Raw genomic sequence first — 18266 nt, 5'->3', positions numbered from 1 at the left:
TTGTATGCAAATATCACAGCGCCTTTATTTATAAAAGCTAAACCTGCAAACAATTCAGATATTTTTCACCAAGAGAGTAATTTTAGCTTATCCATATATGAATACTACTCAGCAATGAATTAATAAACACAACTTGGAATGGATCACGAGAATTATACCAATGCTCTCAAGATACACTGTGACATTTTATACAGCATTTAAAAAATAAAATTATAGAGATGGAAAACAGATCACCAGCTGACAAACATGGGGGAGGAAGAATGGCTATGGTCATGAAAATCAGCATCCAAATCTTTGTGACCTGGCATTCTGTATCTTGATTGTGGTGATAAAATCATAAATATACATGTGACTAAACAACAGAGAACTGAACACATGTACATGTGTAAAAGGGCAGTTGGTGCAATCTAATTGATGACAACTGGCTATGACATTGTATTTTCACTGCAGTTAAAAGCTATCACTGGGGCAGACTGGATCTTCAGCATTTCTGACAAGTATAAAAGATTCTACAATTACTTCAAGATTAAGGCTCCCCCCAACCCTTTTTTTCAAGACAGGGTCTCTCTGTGCAGCCCTGGCTGTCCTGGAACTAGTTCTGTAGACCAGGATGACCTTAAACTCAAAGATTTACCTGCCTCTGCTTCCTGAGTGCTGGTTTCAGAGGTGTGCACCACCATGCCCAGCTCTCCTTGCTTCTTTTTGAGACAGTTTCAAGCTGGCCTTGAACTCATAATCTTCTTGCCCTTGCTTCCAAAGTGGTGAACTACAGGTGTGCACTACCACATCTTGCTTGGATTTACCTCCAATTAAAAACACAAACTATTTCTGACTTTGCTAGAAAAAAACAGTTTTAGTCTGCACCTAGAACTTCTTCAAAACCAGGGCTGAATGAAGTGTTACTTCTGAAGAATATAAAACTCCCTGACCCTGAAATACCATCCTGATGAGTTGGCAAAATTTGTTAGAAAGGCCGAGCAGTGGTGGCGCACCTTTAATCCCAGCACTCGGGAGGCAGAGGCAGGTGGATCTCTGCGAGTTCGAAGCCAGCCTGGTCTTCAGAGCAAGATCCAGGGCTACACAGAAAAACCCTGTCTCGAAAAAAAAAAAAAAAAAAAAGTTGGCTATGAAGCTGGTCACCCAGACCCCACCTCCTCCCAATACGCTTTCCTATAAGCTGTCTACCTTACTTTTTATTCAGCAAGAGTAAAAAATGTAAAAACAAAGACAACTGCTTACATATTACTACAGACAGTGTCAAAGTACTCTGAGGACATATTCTCAATTAATTTTCACTACAGCACCTATGAAGAGTACCCTGCATTACCTCATTCAATGAAACAGGAGACAGATATAGCTAAAACTCACATTTTTTATCACTATCTACAGCCTCAAGGAGACATGGTTTCCTGACAGGACTGCTGCAAAGATTAAGTGAGCTAATCCACATAAAGCATACAGGACATATAAGTATAAACCAAAAGCTGTTACTGGTCGACACATCCAGGAGTACAGAGGCAGCACAAACCAGGTTATTAAAACCAACAAAAAAACAAAAAAAAGAAAAAAAAAGAGATCTTGCCGGGTGGTGGTGCTACATGCCTTTAATCCTAACACTGGGGAGGCAGAGGCAGGCAGATCTCTGTGAGTTTGAGGCCAGCTTGTTCTACAGAGTGAGTTCAAGGACAGTCAGGGCTACACAGAAAAACCCTGTCTCGAAAAACAAAAGAAAACAAAACAAAAAATGAGGTCTTACAAATTGGAGAGGGATATATCTGGGAGGAATTAAGGAGAGGAGTTGAGTGTGTGTGAATATGAACAAAAGTTTCTAAAAGCTATTTTATTGTTATGGAACTTGCTCTGTAGACAAGGCTGGCCTCAAACTCAGAGATCCACCTACCTCTGCCTCCTCAATATTGGAATTAAAGGTTTGTGCCACCATTGCCCGCCTATTATTTTCTTTTTGACTTTTTTTTTTTTTTTTTTTTTTTTTTTGGTTTTTCGAGACAGGGTTTCTCTGTGTAGCTTTGCGCCTTTCCTGGAACTCACTTGGTAGTCCAGGCTGGCCTCGAACTCACAGAGATCCGCCTGGCTCTGCCTCCCGAGTGCTGGGATTAAAGGCGTGCGCCACCACCGCCCGGCTCTTTTTGACTTTTTAATTAATATATCTGACAAATACACTGCCATGAAATGTTGCCTGCACTGGATGCAATTCTGGGCCACAAGTCTGCACATTCCTTTGCAACTGAACCTGTGATAGCAGAACCTTTCATCTCATCTTTATTGTTTACCATGACCCCTGCATTGTCTTCAAAATAAAGAAACACTCCATCTTTTTTCGATATGACTTTCATTGTCAAATTACCACAGCTAGATGGACCTTTTTTCTTAGTTCTAGTTTGCCTTTCTTAACTGTGGCCATCACCATGCCTCCCACACCAGCAGCAGGAAGTCTGTTCAGTCATTCCTTGATTCCCTTCACAGAGATGATACACAAATTTTTGGCTCCTGTGTTGTCAGCACAGTTGATCATAGCTCCTACCGAAGACCCAGGGAAGTCCGGAATTCTGCTCCAGAGGACCCACCACGTCCTCGCTTCGACATCTTGAATGCCCAGAAAGAGTCAGAAAGGCCTATTATTATTTTTAACAGCTTTCTATCTGCTCTCAGGACATCAAGTACACGGCAAAGTTGAATGATTAAGGGCATGTCCTGGGCTGGTGATATAGCTTAGTGGTATAGTATGTCTTTCCATGTGTGAGATTGTGTTCCATTTCTAGTTTAAAAACAAAACAAAGCAAAACACCACTGGTGGTGGTGGTGGTGAATGCCTTTAATCTCAGCACTCAGGAGGCAGAGGTGGGAGGATCTCTGAGTTCAAGGGCAGGCTAGTCTTACAGAGCTAGTTCCAAGACAGCCAGGGCTATACAGAGAAACCCCCATCTCAAACACACACACACACACACACACACACAGAGCAAAATAAAATAAAAAAGCACATGTAGTTGTAAAAGTAGGTAGGTAAATTATTTCACATCTCACATTCCTAATTGACGTACAGCATGAATATAACAGTATAAGACTACTGCCCACCTCAATGTGCCTTTTCATGGCATTATGGACATGAAGGAAGCAGCCAGCACAGTAACTATCATTACTGTTGAGAGTTATACCGAGGCTTTCCCTGAGGCCCTGATGTATGGAAAAGGAACATAGCTACTTTTCTAAACCAGGAATGACCTTGGCAGAGCAAGTAATAGCCTGGGGCCAGAGCCTTGTGGGAGCTGTGGCTTGAGATCCCGGAGAAACCAACTGTTTCTACCTAAAGGTGCTATGGCTATCAGTCCCAAGGCTGCTGTGTGCTCTATCTGTGACATGACACTCTGTGCCGTTTCCCCCTGAAACCTATATATAAGATGCTGTACTTTTTTTTTTGGGGGGGGGTGATTTTTTGAGACACAGTTTCTCCGTGTAGCTTTGGCTGTCCTGGAACTCAGAGATCCACCTGCCTCTAGTGCTGGAAAAAGGTGTGCGCTACCACCGACTAGCTGATACCAGTACTTCTTTTTTGTTTGTTTGTTTGTTTGTTTGTTTGTTTTTTGGTTTTTCGAGACAGGGTTTCTCTGTGTAGTTTTGCGCCTTTCCTGGAACTCACTTGGTAGCCCAGGCTGGCCTCAAACTCACAGAGATCCGCCTGGCTCTGCCTCCTGAGTGCTGGGATTAAAGGCGTGCGCCACCACCGCCTGGCACCAGTACTTCTTAATACATTTGCTTGCATGAGCCATCAGCTTGTGTGAGACCTCTTGATCCTTAACTTTCTTATCTTCTCATCCCCTGGTCATCTCTCTCTCAGGAACCTGTCACTGCACAACTACTTGCTGGTCCAAGTCAATTACCACATCTGCGATGGAGGTGTTGTACATCAAATCCATATGCTAGGAAAACATTATCACTACTCAGCTCTTGAAGGGTTTCCGCTCAACTAGGGCTCCCATTCTGATACATTGTCACACAGCACAGCCAACTGTTTCTGCCACTAGGCAGTGTTACCAATCACAGCATAAGATATGCACATCTGTTTCTTTTGTCATCATACTCTAATACGATGCATGAGAGTTGGGACTTTGGGTGGTGCAAGTGCCCATGAGAAACAGATGATTCTTTGAGCAATCCCAATAAACTGATTTACTTCGCCAAGCTAGACTAGACAGAATCTTTCTATGGTTCTCCTGTTCCCTCTTTGTCTGATGAGAATAGTCGTTCTCTCCTAGTAAGGCCACAAAACAGGCACAAATACGTCTAGAGAATGCAGCCTGGGCTACGGAGAAAGTTAGCATCTCAATAAAACTACACAAGGTGAAGGCGGGAGTCCGCCCGGTCCTCCCCGCCGCGCGCCCCGCCCGCCGCTCCAACCGACACGGCACCCGCCCAAGCTGGCTCCGGCCAGTGCCTTCGCAGCAGGACGCCGGCTCTCACCGGCTGACTTCGCCGTCCGCGCCCGGTTCGGCGTGCCTACGTCCAGTGTTCCTGAGGACCATCGCGCAGCCCACAAGTTTCCTGACGGTCCGGGGAGAATTTGGCGCGCTCTCACCTACTCTCGCGAGGTCAGAGTTCCGGCCAATGAGAAGGCGTGGCGCTCAGGCGTCGGGCAGACGTGGCACGGGGCCCGCCCCGCCCCGCCCCGCCCCGCCCCTCGGCTCTCCAATCCGCCCCAGAGTGCGGAGGGTGGGTCGCAGGGACCGGGGGAAAATACGCGGCCGTGAGCCGCGCGTGCGGCGGGGTCGGCCCGGCGCGCTGAGGGCCTTGGTAGGGCAGGAAATGTCAGGCCGTCCCCGCCCTGTGCCCGGTGTCCCGGGCCGGATGCCTGACTGGCCAGCTGTTGGGTGGGCGCCCGGGGCAACTCAGAGCTGGGACGGCGATGGCACCTGCCGTGTCAAGACTGCGGGCGGAATCCCAGCTCGGGTCGCTTCCTCGGCGAGCGCTCGCCCAATACTTGCTGCTCCTAAAGCTCTATCCAGTGTTCACCAAAGCAGTCAGCAGGTGGGTTCCTACAGGGAAGAGGAGTGGAAAGGACGGGCGCCGACAGGGGAGGGGCTCGCGCAGGGTAGTATAAGGGAAGGGGCTCCAGCAGCTCAAGCTGCACAATTACAGCCTGTGTGGCAGCGGTTCTCAACCTGTGGGCTGTGACCCCTTGGGAGTCAAACGACCCTTTCATAGTTATATCTGTTATTTACATTACTATTCATAACAGTAGCGAAATTTCAGTTATGAAGTAGCAATGAAAATTGTTTCATGGTTGGGAGTCACCACCTGAGGAACTGTATTAAAGGGTCGCAGCACTAGGAAGGCTGAAAACCACTGCTGTAGAATGTGGGTGCCAGAGGCAAAGTCCTGCATCAAGGTGCGTCCAAAGTTCTACTTAGGCAGGGAATGCAGTAGCCCTTGCAGTCTGAATGTTGTCAAGACCAGGGAACCAGGGACACCGTTCCAACCCTGAGTGGTAAGCCCTGTTGCTGGTGAGCTTTGCACTTTGATCTACATCGTTCAGTTTCTTAATGAAATATTCCTGTTTCTGTTAATTTTTATTAGAGAATTTTATAGGTTTGTCCTCTATTAATTTAGCTCTTCTAAGTATGTACAGAGTGCCTCCTGTGTGCTGGACATATAGTTGTGGTTAAAATAGGTACGTAGACCTTTTTTTTTTCTCACGGAGCTGAGAAGAACTAGACAAAAAAAAAAAAAGTCAGATAAATATGTAACCTGAGCAGTTAGGGAAGTTTCTCCTGTGTTGTAGACATTGATCAGAAGCACACAGAAGAGAAGCAGTAGTGTACAGGACACAGTAAGTGCAAAAGTCCTGAGGGAGGAGCACAGGGCATGTTGAAGAGAAGAACTATGCAGGTGGAGGAAGTCAAAAGGGACAGGAGATGGGAAGAGGTGACCAAGGGTCAGGTCAAGAGGGTCCTTATGATCCATACTAACAATTTGGGATTTTATAGTTTTTAGAAGACAGCTTACAGACCTGTGATGGTTAATGCCAGTTGTCAACTTGATAAAATTTAGAACCACCCGGGAGATGGGCCTTTAGGCCTGCATGTAAGGGATTATCTTGATTACCTTAATTGAGGAGGGTAGATCTGCCCACTATGGGTGGCATCATTCCTGGTTAGGATCCTTGACTGAAGCTAGCTGAGCAGCATACATTTTCTCTGTCTCTCTTTGTTTTTTTTGAGACAGGGTTTCTCTGTGTAGCCCTGGCTGTCCTGGAACTCCTCTGTAGACCAGGCTGGCCTAGAACTCACAGAGATCCACCTGCCTCTGCCTCCTGGATGCTGGAATTAAAGGATCAAAGGTGTGCGCCAGAAGACTGGGCTCATTCTGTTTCTTGATTGTGGGTGTGCTGGATCCAGATGCTCTGATTGGCTGCCGTGAGGGGCCGTCCCTTTAACTGTGAGCTGAAATAACCGCTCTCTTGAGTTGCTTTTGTCAGGCATTTCATCACAGCAACATGAAAAGAGACTAAGACAGGACTCAACCTTAAGAAGCAACTGACCTTGTCTTTTTACCAGGAATTTTACTTCAGGAGTGTAAATTTGCACAGAAATACTACAGAAGTGTTATAGCTCTTTTAGAATTTGTCTAGTATGTTTTCTGACTTTTTTTTTTGCACACACCCCCCCCCCACACACACACAAAAGAAAGAAAAATCCCTAATAACTTCTGCCCCATTTCAAACATTTTTAAAAACTACAATATAATATCACATACAGATGTCAGCCCATACAGATGTGTACAGCCCACAGTCAACTACAGAAGCGTCCTCATAAGCATCCTTCTTATTGCCTTTTACACCCAAGCCTTCAATGAAGCAGCAGTGGGGATATTGGAAGCATGCAGTCCAGCAGGTGGAACTCTCACTGTGCATGCTTGTGTTTTGGTTTTAGGCTGTACTATCTCTACCTTCAGAGGCTTTACCTGCAAGCTGCTTTAATAAGGACTTATTTCACAATCCATAGCAAGATCCATAGCAGCTCTGCTATTGCCAAGCAGGAAAGGCAAGCCTTTGTGTCTGTTACTCATTTCTGATTGCCTCTTCCTCCACAGTGGCATTTTGTCAGCCATTGGGAACCTTCTGGCCCAGATGATTGAGAAGAAACAGAAAAAAGACCTTCAAAGTCTAGACGTCAGTGGGCCTCTCCGATATTTAGTTTATGGGTAAGTGTCACGGAGAGCTGGCTCACCTCTGCAGACTGAACACAGCAGAGCTGGCTGTCAGCATCAAGGCTTTGGAATACTTTGGTTTGGAAATCTAATTCTGGGGCTGGAGAGATGGCTCAGCTGTTAATGGCTCAGCTATTAAGAGTAATGACTGCTCTTGTAGAAAACCCAGGTTTGATTCCCAGCATCCATGTAGCAGTTCACAGACATCTTTAACTCCAGTTCCAAGGGATCTGATGACCTCTTCTGACCTCATAAAGTACCAGACACATTATATGGTGCACAGACATACCTGTAAGCAAAACATTCATGCACACACACACAAAATAGAAAATAAAATAAAAAAAGAAAAAGAAAAACTAATTCTTGGGGCTGGAGGGATGGCTTAGAGGTTAAGAGTACTGGCTGCTCTTCCAGAGGTCCCAAGTTCAATTCCCAGCAACCACATAGTGGCTCACAACCATCTATAATGAGATCCTGTGCCTTCTTCTGGCATACAGGCATACATGTAGGCAGAATACTGTATACATAGTAAATAAATAAATAAATCTTTAAAAAAAACAAAACTAATTCTTTAAGAAGCTTCAGGCAGGGCATTGGTGGCACATGCCTTTAATCCCAGCACTCGGGAGGCAAAGCCAGATCTCTGTGAGTTTGAGGCCAGCCTGGTCTACAGAGTGAGATCCAGGACAGGCACCAAAACTACATAGAGAAACCCTGTCTCAAAAAACCAGAAGAAGAAGAAGAAGAAGAAGAAGAAGAAGAAGAAGAAGAAGAAGAAGAAGAAGCAGCAGCTTCAGAGAGCTAGACATAGTGGCACATTCCTTTAATTCCAGAACTTGGGAGGCAGAGGCAGGTGGATTTCTGTGAGTTTGAGGCTATCCTGGTCTACATAGTGAGTTCTAGGACAGCCAGAACTACATATTGAGACCCTGTCTCAAAAAACAAAACAAAACAAAAAAGAAGCACCAGAGGCTGGATGTGATGACACAGGCTTGTAGCTTAGCCCTGCGGAAGCAGAGGCAGTAGGATTGTCACAAGTTCCAGACCTGTTCTTGCTGTATAGGGAGATCTGCCTTTAAAACAATATCCTTCCTGAGCTCTTTGGCAAACACTAATAAGATGGCTAGATGATTTGGAAGTCTTTCCAATTGGATCTATTAAAAACAGAACAAAACCTTTTTTTTGTGTGTAGCATTAGGATTAAACCCATGGCTTCATGTATGTTGCCACTTAGCTATCACTTATTGTCATCATTTAGCTAGGCGTGATAGTACGTCTGTGATTCCCAGTACTTGAAAGGCCCACCTTGTCTACATAGTGAGTTTCAGGTCAGCCAGAGCTACACAGTGAGACCCTGTTGTAAGCAGAAATAAATAAGTACATAAATAAAATAAATAATCAGAAAGACTGTGTGTGTGTGTGTGTGTGTGTGTGTGTGTGTGTGTGTGTGTGTGTACACGAAAGGAAGAGACTGAGGCTGTATCATATATTCCTTGAACTTCTGATCCACTTGCCTCTGCCTCTTGAGTGCTGGGATTATAGGTGTGCACTACCACACCTGGTTCTTGTTTGTTTTTTGCAGTGCTGGGAATCAAACCAGGGTTTCTTGGCATGCTTGGAAAGTACTCTACCAACTGAGATTCAGTCCTAACCCCACAAAAGCTCCAAGAATAATTTGAGTCATTTACTGTAATGTTTATAAAGCCATATCTCCCATACTTTGTCAAGTAACAAGATCAGCTAAGGCACCTTAACCCTCTCCTATGATCTTAGTCTCCCAAAGGCTTCCATTGTTTGCCCTACTCCAGCTCACAGTGGTGCAGGAAAGTCCAGTTGAAAACCTTCACAGACTTTGGTTGTTGGAATTGAAAGACCCTGGTTCCTGCCCCTCCCTGTATTACTGTGCTTTGTGAAACTCACTTCTGGGCTTGGCTCACACTTGGCCAAGCTGGGTTATGTCTGTTTACTTCTCAGAGTCTGTAAGGCATGAAGGCACAGATGTGAACAGACAGCATAATGGCCTGGAACACAGAGGAGTCAGATGGACATATATCTTAGCCAGGACCATCATTGTGGCTCTGCCAGCTGATCAAGTACAGGAACTAGCAAAGTAACTTCAGTCTTTTCAGGCAAAAAGCCTGCCTGAAACTGACTGAAAGAGGTCTATACAAATTTGTGTGATCAGTAAATACTTTGGGGGAAGAAAAGAGCTTAGGCTCTGAGGTGAATCTTGGTGTGAGACTGGACCAAAGAAGGAAATGTAAAAAGAACTGCAGTCCGGCTCAGACCCCTGTGGTGCTCCAGGTTCTTTGTCACAGGTCCACTGAGTCACTATTTCTACCTCTTCATGGAGTACTGGATCCCTCCTGAGGTTCCTTTGGCCATTGTCAAGAGGCTCCTGCTGGATCGCCTGATCTTTGCACCAACCTTTCTGCTGCTGTTCTTCCTCATCATGAACTTGTTGGAGGTGGGTGTTTGTTCTGGCACTTGCTGTATCTCCAGTTAACAGGTAGCCTTGCTTCCTAGGGTGGGCCTCAATGTGTTTTGATCAAGATGACCCCTCTCCCCATACTACTTTTCCTAACCAACTTCATGTGTGTTCACTTAGTGTTTCCTGTAAGTGCATGGTTATAGGCCTCTCAGGGGCCACATCCCTGAAGAAAAAACAAAACAAAAACTGGCTTTCCCTTCCTAGCAGCCACTAATTTCCAGTAGCTCCTCAGCTAGGGGTAGGACTTTATGAACCTCTCCCATATCCATACTGGGATTTCTTGGCTTGAGAGAGTTTGGGTCTTATGCATGTTGTCAAAGCTGCTTTGAGTTGATGTGTACAATAGCGCTGTCATGTCCAGCAAATACTGTTTCCTTGATTTCTCTGTGTGTATGTGTATGGGCATGTATGTACCAAAGGATGTGTGTTGAGATCAGAGGAGTCTTTTCCTTCCACTACGTGGGTCTCAGGGATTGAACTCAGGTCATCAGGCTTAACAGCAAGCACCACTGCCTGCTGAGCCATCTTGCTATTCTTCAACTTCTGTTTTCATGTTTTTTATTTTCCCTTGTGAACCTAGGAAACAGACCACAGGAATGTTAATAGTGCCTGTTTGTCCCTGGAAGTCATAAGCCTCATAATCCACATGGCAGTTGTTACATATGTCGTGGAGCTGCCCTTAGGCCTTGTCACCACATCTGTTGTCAAAGAGGGATGTATACTACTCTATCACAGAATTGGTTTCCAAATATTTTGATAACTTTTAGTAGAGTTGTTTTTGTTTTTTACTTGTATGTTTTATATACTAATATGATTCTACACCAAGCTTGGTGGCTTATGCCTATAATTGCCATACTCAGGAGGCTGAGAAAGGAAGATTGCCGTTTTTTCTTACATTGACTTGCATGTTTGAATATATGAAGAGTAACAGTCCTCTTTTACGAATATATGTAGCAAATCAGTTTCCCATTTTTTTTAGGTGTTTCAAACTTTCATATTAAGTAAAATGCCTATATAAAGGTAAAATGTAAACTTCTATAAATAAAGTGTGTGTGTGTGTGTGTGTGTGTGTGTGTGTGTGTGTGTGTGTGTGTGTGTGTATTTCTACACAGAAGTTTTAAAACTTTGTATTCAACTGTGGTACTCTTTCCCCTTTGGATTTTCTGATAGGAAGATGATACACATATTCTTAATACTTTCTAGTGATTGTGTGGTACATCTTTTTTTAGTTCTTGTTGTTTGTATTTTATATGTATGGATGTGCCGCATGTGCTTGCTTGGTGCCCATGAGAGCCAGAAGAGGACACTGGATTCCTTGCGACAGGAGTTACAGACAGTTGTGAGCCTCCATGTGGGTGCTGGGAATCAACCCTGAGTTCTCTGGAAGAGAAGCTGTGCTCTTAACCATTGGGCCATTTCTTCAGTGACCTGGACCAGCAGGTTGTTCTTACGTAACAGGTCCTAAGTGGGGAGGATGGGGATGAGAAAATAAAGAAGATAGGAAAATTGGGACCAGGAGGTCCTTCATAAGCTGGTGGCTCATGCAACCAAGTGTATTAAGAGGTACAGCAGCTTATATAGAGGTTTCAGGGGGAAATGGGACAGAGTGTCACAGACAGAGCACACAACAGCCTTGGGACTGACAACCATAGCCCCTTTAGGTGGAAAGAGTTGGTTTCTCAGGATCCAGAACTGCAGCTCCCTAAGGCCCTGCCCCTGCCCCTCCCCACAAGACCATCACTGGGTCTGCTGAACTTATTCCATGTTTTCCTCAGGGAAAGCCAGCTGGCCTGGCTCTCAGCACTCTAGCCCCTGTTTGATAAATCTTGATAAGACTCCAAGAAAAATTACCTATACTTTTCCTCTCCTGTCTTTTGAGTTTTGTTTTTGTTTACAGGGAGTAGACTTCTGTTTCCGTTTTTTCCACTTACATTGTATATTGTCTCCCACTTACTGAAATCCCCAGTATTTCAAGATAATTTTGTCATGTTCTTACTTCTATACATACGACCTAGACTAGGTTCTTTTACTGGATTTTCACTTTCATTGAATGTTGTTTTGGTTATTGTATTATTTTCATTTTGTTTGTTTTTTGACTATTGCTTACAGATTGTCTTAATTACTATAATTTTACAGTATTTTTGGAAAAATAACTATGGGAAGGTAGGTGCTTCTATTGTTTTTAATGTGGTAACTCTTTTTCTTGGCTGTCCTAGAACTTGCTCTGTAGACCAGACTGGCCTTGGAACTCAGAGAGCTGCCTGCCTCTGCCTCCTGAGCACTAGGATTAAAGGTGTGTTCCACCACTGTCCAGCCAGTGTGGTTACTCTTAATACATTCATTCTTCCAGATAACATTTAGTGGGGGTCATCTTTTAAAAACTGACGAATTTTGACTGGGAATTAATCATCTTTGGCAGTTAATGTGGGAAGCATTGATAACTGAGCCCTTAGTCTGGCCACAGCACAAGTCATCATCAGATTGCTATAAGGAGTTAATGGGGACAGACACAAGCCAGTGTGAGAGGCAACTTGCCACTGGAGTGCTGTCACTGAAGATTTTCCACCTGGATAGTTGACTCCTCTTAGCTGCAGGGTAGTAAATGCAGGTGTGCTTTAAAGCATAAACAGGTTTTACAAATCATTGTCAAGGTCAAGGCGCCACATTACAGTTGCTATGGATGGAGGGACTGCTCACAGCTCCCCTTCCCTTCCTGGCAGGGGAAGGATGTCAGTGCCTTTGCTGCCAAGATGAGGAGTGGCTTCTGGCCTGCACTGCAAATGAACTGGAGGATGTGGACGCCCTTGCAGTTCATTAACATCAACTACGTGCCCCTGCAGGTGAGGCTTGCCTTGTCTTCACTAAAGGTCTTTGTCATTTTTTCTAACAAGTGGTAGTACTCTCAAGCCACGTTTCCACCCCTGATCATTGTCCATGAGCTCTGGATTCATAGCTGCAAAACTGCACGGAGACTCCTGTGCAGCTGTTTCATCCTCATTGAGCAAATTCTAGTGTTTTCTAGTAACTGAAACAGTCTGGGTTGCTTGGGCTCAGTAGAAACAACTGAATAGGCAGATACAGGGCAGCAGGCAACATGTAGTGAAGCAGGTAAGTAGGGAAGACCCTGGCATAAACAAGTCTCCAAGTATGCCACCACCACTGCCCAGCTGGTTCAGTGTTCTGCAGATGTTATCACTGTGTACTACTTTAAGTCACTGTGGACCAGCTGTCCTGGTGCTAGGCTCATCCTCTGTGTTTTCCAAAGACCTCCCTGCAACTGGAAGGACTCACAGTCCCAGTAAGTCTACACAGTGAGTGGCAGGATTCTGCTGAACCCTAGGGGAGAAGGGCTGTCAGAGATGCAGACTTTTCCTTCCAGCGTGTTCTTCCTCTGGCTCTAGGTCTGGTTCTGTCCTGATGGAAGAAACCACCAGGGTTCTTCCAAGAATTGGTACTAGGTACCTCTGCCAAGTTCCAAACCCAGGAGCTAGGTCTGTGCACACTGAAGAAGGAAAAGGTAGGAGCCTTATGACACCCAAGTTGCCAACAGCACCCTTAGTCTGTGCCAGGAACTTAACCCTCTTCTGTGCTCTATTAAGCATCTTTCCTACAGGGAGCTCACAATAGGGCCCATTGAAGAAGGAGGAGCAGAGTAGGATCAGCAAAGGACTCCCATTGGGCAGAAGAGGGAGGTTGGCCAGTGTGCACACACATACACTGTATATACTACAAGCATACATACTGTGTAGACCACACTACATACAGACCACCACCACATTATGCACACATACACAGGGAGGGGAGAGAGAATGAATGAATGAGAGAGCACACTATACACACAAGTCCATACACACCTAGGCCTCACTTTATATCATATACATAAATATAGCACCTACCCATGCTCACTTCATAAATATTTACATGTGTATTACTTAGCATGCACATACACAGACCACCCACATTTGTATGGGCATACATACATCACACAGACCATAAAGTAGGAGAAAACCAGCAGACATTTAGGATATAACAAAGGGCTAGTCAACCCCAGAAGAAATAGTAGGAAATTAAAGCCAAAAACAAAACAAAACCAAGAAACAAAAAACCCCAACAGGTGTCTGGTTTGAAGTAACCTTATCAGTGATCTTCCTAAGAACCATATTGGGGTGGATTAGGGGCTAAAGCTAGATTGCTTTGAAGAGTGAGTAGGAAACACACAACCCACAACTCAAGCCAGGCATGCTAGTGCCTGCAGTCCTTCACTCTGGTGGCAGAGGCAGGAGGACCAGGAAATCCAGGCCAGCCTGGGAAGGGAAGGAGAACAAATCACAAATCTAGAAAATATTCCTGAGACATTTGAAGATGGGAAGAAATGGTCAGGAAGCCAGGGTGATAGAGAGGTCTTGAGGTCAGAGAAATAGTGTCATGTTTACAAGACTATGTTGTATACAGATATGACTGCCTCTGGGATGAGTGGACATTCAGGTCCACAAAGAGGGTCTTCTGGAGCCACCTTAAACAGTGGAGATAATGGGGTTCTTCTGGATGAGTGCAGAGGTGCTTAGGTAGAAGCCCTTTGTGACTGCAGAGAGCTAACATGAATGGGCAAGACTGCTTGGCTTCTCTGGGTCTGAGCAGAAAAGGGTGATTAGGTGTTAGGAAGTAAGTAAAAGTTTCTGGGTAGAGACCAAACCCTCTTAGTTATGGGCCCGAGACAGTTTTTCTTGTAGTACTAACACCTATGCTCAGAGCCCAAGGAGATGACAGACCTCCCCAGTGTAGTACATGAGGGCCACAGTCCAGGGCCACAGGGCATCCTGGAAAGATATAGAGGGATTGGTGGGTTGAGGAATGAATAGGCCAGAAAACTGCTTCCAAGCAGGGCTATGAGGTTAGGGTTAAGGTTCTAATTGTAGATAGTTGCAAAGGAAGGCTTAAGGGGAAGGGAAGTTATATAGCAAGTATTATTAAGCACTACTTTGTGCCTCAGTGCCAAAGACTCATAATTAGCAAGACAGGAACAGATTGTTACTGTCACAGAACTGTCTGCCTGGAAGAGACAACACTGACTGAAGGTGCTTTCAGGTGGGGTAAATCCAGGTGATTAGGTATTGGGGCAGTGGTGTGCTGGGCTAAGGCCAAGTCATAGCAAGAACATTGTTTGGAGAGGATGATTTATTTGTACTCCTACCTCTGCTGGGTTCTACCAGACCTTGTTACAAACTAAAGGCTCAGACATTCAATATTGGGGAAGTAAGGTAGACCAAGCAGCAAACAATTGGAGCGATGAATTTCATCTTGGGTGACTGATGTGTGAGGATGTGGTCAGGATTCCCACTCATGTGGCCTGATGACTGTTCTTTTGGCAGTTCCGGGTGCTCTTTGCCAACATGGCAGCTCTGTTCTGGTATGCCTACCTGGCCTCTCTGGGGAAGTGATGTCAGATACACCGTGGATGAGGTCTGGGGGAATCCACCCACCAGCAGGAGAGATCCGAATCCATCATTCAGGACATCACCTGACTAAATTATGTGATTCAAGATGCCTTAAAATTACAGAGGGAGGAATTTCGTTAGTGTCAGCATCTCATGTTTAGAGAGACAACACCAGGCTCAGACAGTAGATAATCTTAGTTGTCACTGTAAATAAAGGTCAATAAACAGTGATGCAGCTGCTTCTATGATGGTTGTGATTTCTCTGAACAGTTACTATTACTTGGAGAGAAATGCATAGCCAGATCTCTTTAAGTTCTTTTATGTTGTGCCAAAGTTTGTACAATGCTTAACATTTAAGTTTACAGTTCTACTGCATTAAGTACAATCATGGTGCTATGCAGACATCACCAGCATCCATTTCTTAAAGTAGAACTGTTCCTATTAAACTCCAGCTCCCTATTTCTTCTAGTCCAATAACCACTATCCCTGTAATGCCTTGTGAGTCTACATACAGTATGGGATCTGTTGACACTGTTCTTAGGACTGGCTTATTCACCTATCATAATGACTGATGTCGGTTAATCTTGATCATCAGCTTAATGGGACCTAGAATCACCATGGAAATATACCTGGTGTGTATATGAGGATGTCTCCAAAAAGGGTTTTAACCACTGGGGCTGGAGAGCATGTAATGTCAGTTCTAGGGAATCTGATGCCCTCTTCTGGATATATATGCAGGCAAAACACCCATACACATATAAATAAATAAACAAACAAACAAACAAATAAATAAATCGGTTGGCCCTCTTCTGGATATATATGCAGATAAAACACCCATACACAAACAAACAAACAAACAAACAAATAAATCGGTTGGCCCTCTTCTGAATATATATGCAGGCAAAACACCCATACACATACAAATAAATAAATAAATAAATAAATAAATACATAAATAAATACATAAAAAAATAGACAAACAAACTAAATGAATAAATAAATCGGTTAGCTGAGGAGGGAAGCTCATCCTCAAAAGCGAGCAGTGCAATCTGATGCTCTCTTCTGGATATATATGCAGGTAAAACACCCATACACATATAAACAAACAAACAAACAAATAAATCTGTTAGCTGAGGAGGGAAGCTCATCCTCAAATGTGAGCAGTGCCATTCCCATGGACTGGGGTCCCAGACTGAATGGAAGAGAGAAAATGAACTGAGCACCAGTATTCATCTCCTTCGGCTCAGTGTACCCAGATGTCTCATGCTGCTGCTGCCGTGCCATGCTGAAATAAATCCTTCCTCTCTTAAGTTCCTTGTTGGGTATTCGGTCACAGCAATGAGGGAAGTAACTAATTGCATTTTGCCATGGTTTGAATGTACTCTACAAAATTTGTGTTGAAACTTCATCTTTATTATAGTATTGAGAGGTTCTTTATGGAAGTGTTTAAATCTAACAAAGAACATATTAATGTCCTTTTAAAAGAAGCTTCACAGAATTTTCCTCTTGCTCTCTGGCTAAGTGAAGACAGCCTTCCTCTTCCTTTTCCAGGCACATATCAATACCATTTCAGAAACAGTGCTTGAAATAAGTCCAAAAGATCTTGGACTTTTCAACCTCCAAAGCAGATGTAAATTTCTGTTGTATATGTGATATAGTCTGTGGTATTTTGTTACATTCAAGATTCATCCATGTCATAATTCAACATGTCAGAATTCCCTGCCTTTTTGAGGCTAAACATTTCAAAATGTATATACACCACATTCTGTTTATTCCTCTGTGAAAGGGCCTCTCCATCATTTTTAATCCCAGCACTCGGGAGGCAGAGGCAGGCAGATCTTTGCGAGTTTGAGACAAGCCTGGTCTACAAAGTGAGTTCCAGGACAGCCAGAGCTGCAACACAGAGAAACTCTGTCTCAGAAAACAAAAACAAATCAAAACAACGACAAAAAAAAAAAAGAGTTGGTGACTCTGATGCTGCTTTTTGTTTTGTTTTGTTTTCAAGACAGGGTTTCTCTCTGTTGTTTTGGTGTCTGTTCTGGATCTTGCTCTGTAGACTAGGCTGGCCTCGAACTCAGAGATCCTCCTGGCTCTGCCTCCCGAGTGCTGGGATTAAAGGTGTGCGCCACCACCATCTGGCTTCTGATGCTGCTTTGAACATGGGTGTGTAGACATTATTCCTACACTCGCCCTCAGGTTAGGACATTGACAAAAGTAACTGATGCTCCCATGACTGATACCAATAATACAATTCACAGCACAGCTCTAGCTTGACACTTCCCACCCTGCTTGACTGTGATGGAGAACTAGGGATCTGGGCCCCATGTGCAGTTACTTGGGACACTGGGTAGGAGGATAACTGGAGCTCTTGAGTTCAGGGCCAGCCTAGGAAACTCAGAACCCTTAGTGGCTAGAAGAAGGTGTTAGATTACCTGGACCTGGAGTCACAGACAGTTGTGTGTGCTGGGAATTACACTTGAGTCCTCTGGAAGAGCACCCCCCTTTTCTTTTGAGACAGGGTTCAAGCTGGGCTTGAACTCCAAAGATGACCTTGAATTTATAAATCTACTTCCACCTCTAAATTGTTGGGATTACAGGTGTGCCCACTACACCAGTTTATGAATACTGAGGGTGGATCCCAGGGCTTTGCATAAGCTGAACAAGCACCTATTAATTGAGCTGTTGTTACCCAGTCCACCAATATTTGTATTTGGACAATATATTAGATCCATAGAATGGTCTTTGAAACTGTACTGTTACATAGTACCACAATTCAAATGCACCTCCCTCTTTATTATGCCATTGCCTCCTCCCTTTTTTGCAGCGATGTGTAAATTGAGTTTACAGAGCAGTTTCTTTTTTTTTTTTTGTGGGCTTTTGTTCTGTTGTTGTTGTTGTTTGTTTTGAGACAGGATTTCTCTGTGTAGCCTTGACTGTCCTGGAACTTGCTCTGTAAACCAGGCTGGCCTCAAACTCACAGAGATCCACCTGCCTCTGCCTCCCGAGTGCTGGGATTAAAGGCATGTACCACCACTGCCAGCTAGTGTTCTGTTTTTTTTTTTGTGTGTGTGTATTTATTTATTATGTATACAATGTTCTGCCTGCATGTATGACTGCAC

General features: G+C 44.3%; 2 protein-coding genes, 1 non-coding gene and 1 pseudogene across 3 annotated transcripts in view; 2 read left to right on the top strand and 2 right to left on the bottom strand.

Moving 5' to 3' along the window:
• Pole (DNA polymerase epsilon, catalytic subunit) overlaps positions 1-4590 on the bottom strand; it is a 57756-nt gene extending 53166 nt beyond the window's left edge. The window contains exon 1 of the mRNA XM_052754845.1: positions 4477-4590. Within this exon, the coding sequence (XP_052610805.1) occupies positions 4477-4538 (62 nt within the window). The 5' untranslated portion in view covers positions 4539-4590. The remainder of the gene's footprint in view (positions 1-4476) is intronic.
• Positions 2160-2604, bottom strand: LOC128120580 (60S ribosomal protein L23-like; annotated as a pseudogene).
• A 138-nt stretch (positions 4591-4728) lies between the features above and the next one.
• Positions 4729-15392, top strand: Pxmp2 (peroxisomal membrane protein 2). Its single transcript, XM_052754858.1, has 5 exons — positions 4729-5040; positions 7105-7215; positions 9526-9688; positions 12433-12552; positions 15082-15392. The coding sequence occupies exons 1-5, from the start codon at positions 4919-4921 to the stop codon at positions 15148-15150; spliced, it is 585 nt and encodes a 194-aa protein (XP_052610818.1). The 5' UTR covers positions 4729-4918; the 3' UTR covers positions 15151-15392.
• On the top strand, positions 6613-6676 carry LOC128121147 (U7 small nuclear RNA). The gene has a single exon (XR_008222090.1). It is a non-coding gene; the product is annotated as a U7 small nuclear RNA (small nuclear RNA).
• Positions 15393-18266: the final 2874 nt, after the last annotated feature.

Source organism: Peromyscus californicus, unplaced genomic scaffold (assembly GCF_007827085.1).
Source record: "Peromyscus californicus insignis strain IS unplaced genomic scaffold, ASM782708v3 Scaffold_2__1_contigs__length_46816999, whole genome shotgun sequence".
NCBI classification, from domain to species: domain Eukaryota; kingdom Metazoa; phylum Chordata; class Mammalia; order Rodentia; family Cricetidae; genus Peromyscus; species Peromyscus californicus.
Note: the sequence above shows the minus strand (reverse complement) of the source record. Positions and strands in the feature narration are given on the sequence as shown.

Excerpts from the sequence above, each read along its gene's own strand:
- Pxmp2 (XM_052754858.1), top strand. The coding sequence starts at position 4,919 with ATGGCACCTGCCGTGTCAAGACTGCGGGCGGAATCCCAGCTCGGGTCG. Across the intron at positions 9,689-12,432 it reads TCATCATGAACTTGTTGGAG|GGGAAGGATGTCAGTGCCTT; the intron begins GTGGGTGTTTGT and ends CCTTCCTGGCAG. Across the intron at positions 12,553-15,081 it reads TCAACTACGTGCCCCTGCAG|TTCCGGGTGCTCTTTGCCAA; the intron begins GTGAGGCTTGCC and ends TTCTTTTGGCAG.